Source organism: Microcaecilia unicolor, chromosome 7 (genome assembly GCF_901765095.1).
Source record: "Microcaecilia unicolor chromosome 7, aMicUni1.1, whole genome shotgun sequence".
NCBI lineage: Eukaryota > Metazoa > Chordata > Amphibia > Gymnophiona > Siphonopidae > Microcaecilia > Microcaecilia unicolor.
This window is the reverse complement of record NC_044037.1, coordinates 43,554,481-43,567,487: the sequence shown is the minus strand read 5'-3', so window position 1 is coordinate 43,567,487 and position 13,007 is coordinate 43,554,481. Positions and strand designations below refer to the sequence as shown.

The following is a 13,007-nucleotide window of genomic DNA, read 5'->3' as shown; positions in this document are numbered from 1 at the left end:
TGAATATTCATTGCAGCTGGGAGCCCCTAGGATAGATTTGGGAAACATGGTATTAACCATTTATTACTCTGAAGTTTTTGATGTGACCGTTAAATGGCAAAGTATAAGTTAAAATCAAATCCAAGAAGACAGGAGGAGCCTCCACGGAGAGTCAAAGCAAAACAGCAAAAGTAGAGGCTGACACATGCGCAAACCAATAGGGAGATAATATAAAAAAACAGTTTATTCAGAATATTCATATCAAGGACCCGACACGGTCCGTGTTTGGGCGCCAAAGCACCTGCCTCAGGGGTCACAAACAACTTTCTCTGAGAAGAAGCTGATTGGCTTGAATAATTCCTTTATGTATGCACGTGGTTATAAAAACAAGTTAATCCACAGAGAGAACAAAAGACCAGCCAATCGATCAGCAAACACCATGTGACGGGTGTTTGCTGATCGGTTGGAATTAATCAAGCCAATCAGCTTCTTCTCAGAGAAAGTTGTTTGTGACCCCTGAGGCAGGTGCTTTGGCGCCGAAAAACAGACCATGTCGGGTCCTTGATATGAATATTCTGAATAAACTGTTTTTTTTATATTATCTCCCTATTGGTTTGCGCATTTGTTAGCCTCTACTTTTGCTGTTTTGCAGAGTATAAGTTAAGAAATCCAGTTTCATTTTCATTGAATGCTGCTTAGGTGGGAATAGTTTTCAAAGACATTTAAGCGGTTATTTAAGTACAGAGGTGGCTTTTATAACATTTCTGGACCTTATGTGGCTAATTTTATAATAAGATATGTAAAAAAAAAAAAAAAAAGAATTCCAGAAAATGCATCTATATTTTTTTATGCCTGTATGCATAAAATAGGATTTTGGAACTATCCCCAGTAGTGTACCAGAATTTCGATTTCCATGTATACTTGAATTTTCAAAAGTATGTATGCAAATCTGCTAGAAAATGTTGTATATTCTAAATAGTAGAGTTAAATGCATGTGGATATTTTGTAATAGAATAATTTTCAAAGGGAAAGTACATTTCATTTTGAAAAATGTACATATTGGCTGCACAAGTTAGACAGCCGTAGGTATAGAGCTTTCTGTTGGGAGATTGTTCTAACACTGCCAATTTTTTAAAAATTTGGTCCAATTAGGGTTGGTGTTGATGCCGATCAGGATCAATTGGTAAGTGCCAACTGTTTCTCCTTCTTTCTGGTTTTTGTATAAATTGTGGCCAGGTTGTATTTTTGTGTGATGAGTATGTCATTTAAGTGCATCTAGGTGGGAGAAATGGACATATGGAGACAGAACGTTTTTTTTTTTTTTTCTTTCCTTAGAGGAAAAGTAGGTTGACAATATTTTTGCTGTTGGGTGACATAAGAACAGCCATACTGAGACAGACCAATGGTCCATCTAGCCTAGTATCCTGCTTCCAACAATGGCCAATTCAGATCACAAGTACGCGACAGAAACCCAGTTAGTAGCAACATTCCATGCTACCAATCCCAGGGCAAGCAGTGGCTTCCTCCATATCTATTTCAATGGCAGAATATGGACTTTTACTCCAGGAACTCATCCAAACCTTTTTTAAACCCAGGTACACTAACCGCTGTTACCACATCTTCCAGCAGCGAGTTCCAGAGCTTAACTGTTCTTTGAGTGGAAAAAATATTTCCTCCTATTTCTTTTAAAAGTATTTCCATGTAATGTCATTGAGTGAAATTGAATTTGAAATTGAATTTCATACGATGGAGCCCTCCACAGTAAGTGCTCCCAAGCATTCCCTCTCAAAGTTTTTGGATGCAGCCTACCACACATGCACGTGTCTTCCCACCCATTGTTGTTGTGCAGGACCAGCTTAGTCCTGTTTTTTCCACAGAAGAGTGAGGATGCTGTCATCATATCATCTCTTTCCACAGTTCACATCTGAAAGTTATTTTTGCATAGTGTTTTGCTGTGTTCTGTGGCTATCCTAGGCCCCTTAGACCTTGAGCACCCAGTCAGGTACTTTTTCACCATCAAGCCATTTGATTTCATTTCAGCTATTTTTCCAGACATGTCCCAGAAAACTCCCACTGGTTTAAAGAAGCGCAGCTTGGGGGAGAATACCGCTGGAACAGCACAGGGAATTAACTCCCCAATGATCAACGCTAATAACATGCAAATTCATGTGTATTATTAGCGTTGATCATAGGGGGACTTCTGCAGAAGGATTGTGCCCAGGCATGAGCTCAAGACACAATCCTCCCGCAGAAGAGGTTTGACAGGTACAGGCTGTCAAAAAAAAAACCCGAACCTGTCAAGCCAAAGCCCTAGTGGTCCGGTAGACCTCCAAGGCCCCCCCCCTCCCCCGCCAACACAAGGGCCTGGAGTTCCACCAGATCTCCAGACCCCCCCACCATGAATACAGAATCCTGGTTTTCAGGCCTGGCCCAGCCACCCCCCTGAAAGCTAGCCCTGGTTGTCTAGTGTACCCCCCCCCCCCCCAAGCCCCCTTGTACCTTAAACAAAGTGACTGCACTCTTACACAGGAGGAGGGACTAGGGCTCCCTCCCTCCTCCTGCAGGCGCCGCCTCAAAATGGCAGCACCCTTATATGGTAGATAAGGATGTGCAGGGCATCGCCATTTTGAGGTGACGCCTGTAGGAGGAGGAGGGAGCCCTAGTCCTTTCTCCTGTTTGAGACTGGAGTCACTTTTGTTTGGAAAGCGGGGGGGGGGGGGGGGGGGGTCGCTAGACCACCATGGCTAGCTTTCCGGGTGGGAGGCCAGACCTGGCAAAGGTCTCACTGATCACCATTTGCAATGGGGGAGGGCAGTCCTCCAGGACCTTGTGTTTAGGGGGGGGGGGGGGTAGATGGATTTTGGACTCATGCTTACAAAGGAACTCTCTTCCCTTTTACAGGCCAATGCAGTTGAGCCCGTTCCACCAGGGGAAAAAGGGAAAGGATTTTATTCCAAGTACTCCTTGGTCACCAAGAAAACAGAGAGATTTCATCCCATCTTAGGGACCCTAAACAAATATCTGGTAAAACCAAAGCTCAGGGTGACATTCCTAGGCACCCTACTCCCAATGCTTCCGAGTAGGGAAGCGCAACTTCCAGTAATGTGTACTTCCATTCGGTCTCTCATCAGCACCCAGGGTCTTTACAATATGTCTAGTGAAGTTATAGAGTCGCTATGCAGACTGGGAATGCATGTGTTTCCCTACCTGGACAATTGGCTTGTCAAGAACAAGATCAAAGGAAGGTGCAAAGGAATCAGTGCAATGAACCATTCGGTGCTGGAGCTACTAAGGCTTGTGATCAGCTACCCCAAGTCCCTTAGCCCATACCAGCAATTGGAATTCATAGGAGGCCTGCTAGACATGACTCGAGACAGGGCTTTCCTCCTGGTGTTGCAAATAAAGGCTCTCATCTCCTGTGGTTGAGTAGGTTCAGCAGTAGAGATTGCTAGGCCACATGGCCTCCTACTATGCATAAAAGTCTGTTATAAAAAGTAGACCGATACACATATATAAAAACAAAGAAGTAATTTATTCAAATCAAGATAAAAGCAGTACCCGACGTGGCCACGTTTCACCCTCAGGCTGCGTCAGGGGTAAAACTAAAAATCAGGGGTGATCAACATACCCCTTCAAAAAAAGCTGTGCTTGTTAACAGACACTGCTCTGGATCCAGAGCAGTGTCTGTTAACAAGCACAGCTTTTTTTGAAGGGGTATGTTGATCACCCCTGATTTTTAGTTTTACCCCTGACGCAGCCTGAGGGCGAAACGTGGCCACATCGGGTACTGCTTTTATCTTGGTTTGAATAAATTATTTCTTTGTTTTTATATATGTGTATCAGTCTACTTTTTATAACAGACTTTTATGTAGCAAGTAGACTGTTGCCTTTTTTGTTTTTCTTTCCTCCTACTATGCATGTCACTCCCATGGCATACCTCAAATTGAGGACAGCTCAGTGGACCCTGTCTTCCCAGTGGTCTCAGGAAATCACTGTCATGCCTTCCCTTGAGGTCTCTGTCTTGGTGGCTAATTTGCAGTAATTTGGACAAAGGACTCCCATTCCAAATTACCCAGCACTTCAAGACACTGACAACAGATGCATCCAACGTAGGGTAGGGAGCTAATGTAGATGGCTCCGCACCCAATGTCAGTGGTCTGCTCATGAGAGGCAGTACCAGATCAGTCTCCTAGAGTTAAGAGCTGTTTGAAAAGCTGTAAAGTCTTTCAAAGGTTGGCTAGAGAACCAAATTATTCAAATCGAAACAAGCAAGCAAGCAAGCAGGGAAACACAGGTTCATACTTCCTCTGTCAGGAAGCTGTCAAGATGTGGTGATGGGTCATCCCCATGGGATGGTGCCTGGAGCCACTTTTGTGGAAGGGAAAAACAGCTATCTGGCAGACAGGCTTGAGTTGGGTCATGCAACTGCACAAGTAGTCTTTGAACATGGGCATTGCCAGGAAGATATTCCAAAAGTGGGGCACCCCTTCGGTGGATTTTTTTGCCACCCACTTCAACAACAAAATCCCTTAGTTCTGCTCTAGGCTGGGGTCATATGGCAGAATAGCCTCAGATGCCTTTCTCCTCAATTGGGGGAGGGGGTTTTCTGTACCTTTATCCTCCAAAGCCTCTAATAGCAGAAACTTTCCTGGTTTCAAGTGGAAGAGATTTTCTGTCTGGTTTGAGGGCAGGGCCCTAAATCCTTTCTCCTGTCCTATACAAAAGCTGTTTGAATATCTTCTACACCTGAGTGAGCCAGCTCTCATGACCAACTTCATACGAGTTCACCTTGGTGCAGTTGGAGTGTATCAATCCCGTATAGAGGGTAAGCTCATCTCTGCTCAGCCTTCATGAGGGGCTTGCTTTTACTATAACTTCCCATCAGGCTCTCCACAGTGTCATGGAATCTCAGCATTGTCCTTATCTAGCTGGTGAAAACTCATTTCAAGCCACTTCATAGCTGTCATCTGAAGTACCTGACGTGGAAGGTCTTTTGTTTTTGGTAATGATCATTTCACTCCGCAAGGTCAGTGAGCTCCAGGCCTTAGTAGATGATCCAACTTATATGAAGTTTTACAACAACAGAGTGGTTTTGTGCACGTATCCTAAGTTCCTTCTTAAGACAGTGTCAGAATTCCATCTTAACCAATCAGTTCTTCTGCCAAATTTTATACCAAAGCCCCATTCTATGAGGGTGAAAGTGCACTTCACACTCTGGACTGCAAGAGAGCCTTGGCCTTCTTTCTGGAGTAGGCTAAAGCCCATAAAAAGTCAACCCAGCTTTTTGTTTCTTTTGATTCCAACAAGATGAGAGCTGCTATCGATAAACACAGTCTTTCCAGTTGGCTCACAGACTGCATCTCCTTTACTTATACCCAAACTGGTCTGACTCTGGAGTATGGCTATGTTAATTGCCCACCTGAGATCAGCCTCCATAGAGGAGATTTGCAGAGCTGCAACTTGGACTTCTGTCCACACATTCACCTCTCATTAATGTCTTGAACAAGAACATGTCAGCTGGTTTGGTCAGAGAGTCCTTTGGAATTTATTCAGGGTCTAGAATCCAACTCCACCCCTAGGTTCACCCCTAGGCTATCTTAAAATAAATTGATGGTTTTTTAGTTACGTTAGGTCTTGCCTGTTGCAGGCTTCTTTTCCGGATACAAATGCAATAAAATTTAAGGCAGCCTGGTAGCTAGGGATTCCCAACAGTGCAAATATTGACATCCTGTTTGTCCTTGGAGAAAGCAAAGTTACTCACCCATAGCAGGTGTTCTCTTAGGACAGCAGGATGAATATTCTTACGGCCCCACCCATCTCCCCTTGGAGTTGAATTTTCTCAGCTATTGTGTTAGACTGAGCTGGTCCCACATGATGATGGCAGGCGGGAAGATGTGCACATACATGGGATGCCTCTCCAAAAGCTTGGAGAAGGAATGCTGAAGAGTGCTTACTGCAGTGAGCTCTGTAGAATGAAGCCACCCAACAATAAGAATATTCATCCTGCTACAGGTGAGTAACTTCACTATTTCTGCTTTTCCATTTAGGTTATCAATAGAAATCAAACAAAATAAAACATGAAAAAGAAAATAAGATGATACCTTTTTTATTGGACATAACTTAATACATTTCTTGATTAGCTTTCGAAGGTTGCCCTTCTTCGTCAGATCGGAAATAAGCAAATGTGCTAGCTGACAGTGTATATAAGTGAAAACATTCAAGCATTACTATGACAGTCTGACAGGGTGGGAGGATAGGGGTGGGTAGGAGGTATGCATGGGGACATCAAAGCATATCATTGATATTCTAACAGGATGGGTGTGGATAGGTGAGGGGTGGGGTGATCAACAGAGACACTCCTCTGCTTTTCCATTTGAAATGTATGGACTGGTTCATTTCTGCCACATTGAGGAGATTTCTGTGCTGGACAAGAGCAATTCACTTAAGCATATCGGGTAGTGTGGCCTCCTCTGCTGCAGTTGGTGGTTGCCTGGTGATCACAGGCCTTGTGAGATAGAGAAGTGCAGGCTTGCATTTTTATCGTATTTTTTGTCTTGTTTTAGGGCCTGCCTGAGAGTGAAAGGCGGAGTACAAGGGCAGACAGTGCCTGGCTCTTCAGGCTCTGGTACAACTTTGATCATAAGTATCCTTAATGGAAGTGAAATGGACTACTAATTAAAATTTCTCTTTATGAATAACACAGGAGGGCAGCACTTTGGCAGAGCTTCCAGCTCAGTTCTTACACCTGTCTTCATTCTGAACCTGCTGATGGAAAGGATGCAGGGTTGGGAGAGGCAGGACAGCTGTTCAAATCAAGGATCAGCTGTTATAGCAAAAGAGAGGACACCCCAGGGGAAGCCAGCAGTGAGACTTTGCTTATCAGGGTAGTAGATTTGGGCACATGGGGGTGTGTAGGGGAAGGAGGAATGGGAAACCTTTATAAAGGGGAGAGATACAGGCAGTATCCCGATTGTCTTTTAAGGCTCTTTCCTTAGCTATCTGTAGTTATCTGAAGCCTTTGCTGACACACAGCGGTCCACCTCTCACAACTACGCTTCCAAGCTGCTGTGGACCTCTTGCAAGATGTCTGACAAGTCCCCAGGCCTATGAGGTAAATTCAGTTGTAATGAGTTTTTGCATTTTGCCTTTTATCTGCTAGAATTCCTTTCCATACAGTATTGTGCAAGTATGAGCCAGGGGCTATTGGGGTAGATCTGTGCTTTATATTAGTGAAGTGCAGATCCCTTTCCTCACAATACATTTAATATCCGACCACAAGAAATCAAGAAACCATAAATTTGTGAAGATTAAACTGAGTTTTTCTATACAGTTTTAAATCTTAAATTATTCCCTTCCTCTTCTTATTTTACTAAAATAAAATGTTGTATCTGGACACACGCACAACGTTGTGTACAGTTTCACCAGAATATTCTTTGATGCAGCAGTGTTGTCCTCCTTTGCACTTTTAGTTGGGCCCAACCTCTGTCAGAGCTCTGATGACAAGAGAGTTAATTTGCAGCCACAAGGTATCTGCCACCCTTCCTCTTCTGTCTTGCAAGCAATGCAGGGACAGTCTTTAGCCAGTGCCCACAGACCTCTTGTGCCATGGATGGTGACACTGGCACTGCATTAGTTCATAGAGAGATTTGTATAACCCTAGGTGTTTGTTTTTGTGTTAGAACCAAGAGCAACTGAAGGATGATGACTCTGACCTTATCCTGAATGATGGCGATATTAGCCTGACGTACGGAGATTCCACTGTGAACACAGAATCTGGGGCCTCAGGCATATCCAGAAGGGCTGGTGGAAACAGCACAGAGGACGCCCTGGACCGGGAGCTCACATTTGGAGACCATGAACTTGTCATTCGAGGAACACGTCTTGTTCTTCCCATGGATGACTCGGAACCTCCTGTAAACGTACAAAATAATTCAAGGCGCGGCCATGTGTAAGGCTTGTCTTCTCAGCTGTGGCTGTTCACAGTAATGTTTGCGTGTTATGATCATGAAGAAGTGTCTGCTACCTAAAATCTAATGCATGTCTCCGAATATTTAAGCTATATAAATCATTATTTATATGGCATAGGAAGACTGTACCTATTTATTTTGAGGTAAAGGGCAAGCTCTCATTTCTCACCTTGAAAGTAAAGCTGAGTTCTCAGAGTAGAGTGGAACTGTTTCAGATGAGAAGTTGCATGCGTGCGATGAAATCGGTATTTAGATGGCGGAGAGCCTCAACTGAGTATATAAAAAGAGCAATTCTATAACTGTGCACCTGTAGCTACGCGTGCTTTGCACATGTAAATGCAGCCCAAAGTGCCACTTGTGCACGTGAACACCCGAAGTGCTATTCTGTAACGGCGCACGTAAGTGGCAGAGCATGTAACTGTAAGAGGAGCGTACACATGGATGTGTTTCGTACTTGCGCACGTTCTGCTTACGTACCTGCCGTAGATCTGGTGTAATTAAGCACACCTATATTTCACTGTGTTGCTGTAGATTTACACTAGTATTCTATAACGGAATATGGGTGCACAGGTGCCATTGTAGAATAGGTGCCCCCTGTGTTACATCGGGTCACCTACGTCTAAGCACCCTTTTATAGGATTGCTCCGCAGGCCCACTTTATTTATTTTTATTATAAGCAACGTTTTTTTTTTATTTTCAGATGAAAGATTCACTGTAGTACCAAATAAAGCAATGATACTGCCACCACAGTTAAAGAACAAATCGTCCAAATATGGAACTCCTGGGCTAATCCCATGCTTGTCTGCTGTAGAGGAGGGAGGGAGGGTCATTTATGTGCATGGCCTACAGATGGGTAAATATGTGTGCGATGCCACTGCAGGGACCTCAGTTGACATCTGTTCATGAAGAGCTAGATGTGGCTTGGAGGTACTTAGTAGTCGTATTGTGAGGATGGGTGAGCAGTGCCAAAGGGCTGGGTGCCCCCATGTGACACATAGGCTTGGCCTTGGTTGGGTTCCCACACAAATGGAGGAGTAATGGGTTCAGAGCAATTGTCATATGGTAATGTGCAGAGACAATGGGACATATGCCAAAAGGAAATCTTTTTTTTTTTTTTTAACTTCTTATCATTGTTTTGTATATCCAAGCAATCCTGAACCTTTCCAGGGCCAGCACTTTTGTTAGGTGAACTAGGCAGTTGCCTGGTGCACCAAGATTCTGAGGGTGGCAAAAAGGGTAGTGGGCAGAGGAGCAGGTTAGTTTAAATTCCCTTCCTTCCCTAGAAGCCAAACCCAAGCACGGTCCCCAGTGCGGATAGAGGGACATTTAGTAATGCAATTTCCTCTGCACCGTGGGGTTCATTCTTGCGATAAAAGCCATAAGATCTCATAATATCGCAGCTCATTTTGGGATCCTGGCCCCATGTGGAAGAGGAAACAAACACAGGAGCCAAGCTGGTGGAGGAAGTGTTGAACTAAGGCATCTGGGAGAGGGAGAGAATGTGAATTACCTGCCCCACTGTGCTCTGCCTTTTTGCTGCCTCCACAGTCTTGTCAAGCTGCTGGGGGATACGTTTGGGCAGGGGAGGACTGCCTAGATTATCGGCCTGATCCTTTTTTTTTTTTCTTTAATATCTTTATTAAAGGGGGGAAAATACCCAATAACAAAGCAACATATCCAGCTCCAGACACAATAAAAAGAGCATTCCCCAACCCATCCTTTTTTAAAAAACTGTTTGCTAAAATGTTGGTAACGTCTGTTGGGCTATGAATGAGCCAGATTGCGGGTTATTGCTTAAGATGAAAGGAGACATTCATCTCTTCATCTGTCACTGATGCAGTAAGCAGAAAGAAATCCACAAAGGGGAAGTCAGGAGTTTGCTATGAGCAATGGAGCTGTAATTTTCAAATTATTATTTTTAATTGCAAAAACTGTCAAAATCTGTCTTTTGAGCAGCAGGCCACACTTTTCTGGGAATGCCTCTGGGCTGCTTGCTGTCATGTGTGGCAGTGTGCGGTGAGAGTGAGGGGCCATTTACAGGTCAACAGTGTCTTTTGCCCTAATCAGGCCTGCCTTCTAACCCCCCCCCCCCCCCACACACACACACACACACACTAGTATTGTTGACAGTCCTTTAGCTAATGGGTATAGGTGACCGTACCCTTTCTAGCCTATCACAATTTTATTTGGCCTTAGAGCTTATGACTCCTACATGGCAGACCCTTTTAATGGCATTTATTTTAAACTTTTCAGTCTTTGGAGAAAATGGCAGAATTATCCTTGGTTTACTATCACTTTGGTTAATTATAATTAGAGAAAAATATCAATTGCTGGAGAAGATGGCTTGAAAATCTAGTGCCTAATGATTGTGTTGAATCCAGTAGACATCTATAAGGTTTTTCCCTGGTGTCATTCTCCTCATATCTATCTCTTTGATGTTCCTCTGAATAGTACCTATGCACCAAAACTATTTTTTTCTTTCTCCTTCCTTTTTAGTTGCACTATCTTTGCTCCTCTCCTTGCCCAGACTGTATGTCTAGTGATTTAGTGAACCCTCGCTAGCCTGAAGGGTGCTTCCTTTAAAGTCACTCAGCAACCATCAGTGACCACCACAGTATTAGCCACTGTCTTTCCTTCCTCTGTTCCACAGTACACCCAGTCCTGACTGGCCCCAATAGATGGAGAATCCAAACTCATACCTCAGTCAACAGAGCCGGCCCATTCAGCAGTGGTTTAAGAAGTTGTTCTGCATTATAGAAGTGGCCACTTGTTTGAATGAAGTTTTCCCAACAGCCTGGCTATATAAACCTATGTATTAGGGCCCGGAATTCTTTTGTTTTGTTTTTATGGCACGTTTTCTCTGCATATCCCCTAGACCTTTGACTCGCCTACTGTGACCTTGGATCCTACCTTTTTGGGGAGTCTTTAAGATACAGTGTTAGGATTTTGATGAGGAAATAGATATGATTAAACTTAAAGAAAAAAAAATCTCTTCCATTGTTTCAAATCCAGTATCCAAAATTTTGCTTTGATAGTACCTTCAGCTGGCATGTATCTGGCGTATGACAATGTATCTTTTGACTATGGAAGGAAACCTTTACTTTCTTACTGGAAATGTTCTGCTCTACAATTTTTTGATTATGTTGGGTGATCCTTGTTTGCATGATACCATGGAAAAGACAACTTCAGCATTCTGCAACAGTTCCACTTTACAGCACAGAGTTATTGCTCTCCTGGTACCCAGTGTATGTGTAGTAGACTTGAGTCTGTTCTATAAGAGTACGTAGGAACGAACCTAAGTGGTACTGAATTGGAGTTTGTACGGTAATAGTTCACGACATTGCACTTTATGTTCACAATCTCATTGGCATGCAGTGTGTTTTGATCAAAATCTCATTACTTTGTTCTTACATTTGCTACCTTTTAAAATCAGAAATGCATTACTCGTGAACCATCCTTCTGTTTCCCCGTTGGAAGAAAGAGCGTAGAACAGTTGACCCGGTCAAATGTGTTGAATTGTGCATTATTAAGTAGTGGTGGGAATGGCTGTTGGTGCAATGAACATTTTAAGTAGACCGTCTAGATTTTTTTTTTAATCTTAACGATCAAAACAAAAAAACTAATCCTAGACCATGTTTTGCATTTTGATTTTATCTTTGTAAGACATCTCCTTGTGTGTTTAATCTTTTCTCTGGTGAGAAGGTCATTCTGGGTCAAATCCTTTGCAATAGCTTAGACCCATGATTAAAAGAATCCTAGTTACGTTTTCAAAGAAAACACATTTTCTTAGGTCTGATGCAATGAACCTTCTGTCCCCCCTCCCCCCACCCATTTTCTCCCCTCTTACTACTGAGTGGGTTATAGTATATATGTGTCTAGGAAATGCAAGCAGCTATGTGCCCATTTCCAGTAAAAGATGGGGTCCCTGGCACAGCGCAATGTTCCTTGCACCCTGGCAATAGTGATTCTAGCTTTTGCCACGGCCATTTGTTTAAATAGCTGCTTTTTTTTCCTGCTATGCAGGAATCTCTTGGAGAGTGCATTGTAAATAACACCTGTAATTCATTGTTCTATGTGCTGATTTTCTTTGGATTTGGTTCACTAAAACATTTTCATTGACTATTTTTTATGTTTGGTTTTTTTTTAAAGGATATGTGTAGTAAATAAATTAAAAGAAATTGTGCTTTTTTCCTTGTGTGCTATTGGGTGACAAATTAATAAAAGCAAATATGTGTTGATTGAAACCAGTTTCCTATGACATTTGAAAGTGCAGTGCTTTGTGCTTCTTGTTTGTCTTTCTCTGGGGGCCGTTTTATAGTTTTATTTCATTATAACAGAAGATAAAAGATTCCAACTAGGCACATCTGCAGACATGCCCCATCGGGTCATATAGTCAAGTCCATAAACATATAACTGATAGAAACACATAAACACAGAAAAAGAAAGATGGCTCCACCACATCATACATGATCAGTATTTATGAAGTTTCCCAGTGGTTTCCATATCTGCAGGATCTGTTGCCTGTTCTGATTGTCTGCTGCAACATTTCATTTTTACTAGTCAAACATACTGAATTCCACCAGAAAACTTAATTCAACGTAGACCCATCCTTCCATGTTGATAAGACTGCTTGCAACACTATAGCTATGAAAATATTAAATGACTACTTGTGAGAATCTAATAACTCCGATAGAAAAGTACTTGATCAAAGAATAATTATTGCATATGATATAGCTTCCTTAAAATGAAAACTCTAATAATCAATGACACTGCCCCCCCCCCCCCCCCCCCCCCGCACACACACACGTTTCAAACAATTCCACCATATGGAGCCGCACATGTTTCATTCCATGGGACCTCCAGTACCTTAGCTAATGATATTAAAAGTTCATGTGTTGCTCTAATTGTTGGGACCTCCTTGTATATATTAGGGAGATGAATTCCTACCAGTAATGATAAAGGAAAGGGAGCCAGGAGGCCTCACTCCACTATCAACCCCAGGCTCAATACTACTTCTGAATCATGTTGCCCCAAACTTAAGTAAGAAAGCTTCATGGTACA

General features: G+C 42.9%; 1 protein-coding gene across 1 annotated transcript in view; it reads left to right on the top strand.

Moving 5' to 3' along the window:
* The window catches only part of SLC9A6 (solute carrier family 9 member A6), a 77,730-nt gene extending 65,560 nt beyond the window's left edge, over positions 1 to 12,170 (top strand). The window contains 4 exon segments of the mRNA XM_030209137.1: positions 1,132 to 1,162; positions 6,543 to 6,622; positions 6,985 to 7,090; positions 7,659 to 12,170. Of these exon segments, the coding sequence (XP_030064997.1) occupies positions 1,132 to 1,162; positions 6,543 to 6,622; positions 6,985 to 7,090; positions 7,659 to 7,931 (490 nt within the window). The 3' untranslated portion in view covers positions 7,932 to 12,170.
* Positions 12,171 to 13,007: the final 837 nt, after the last annotated feature.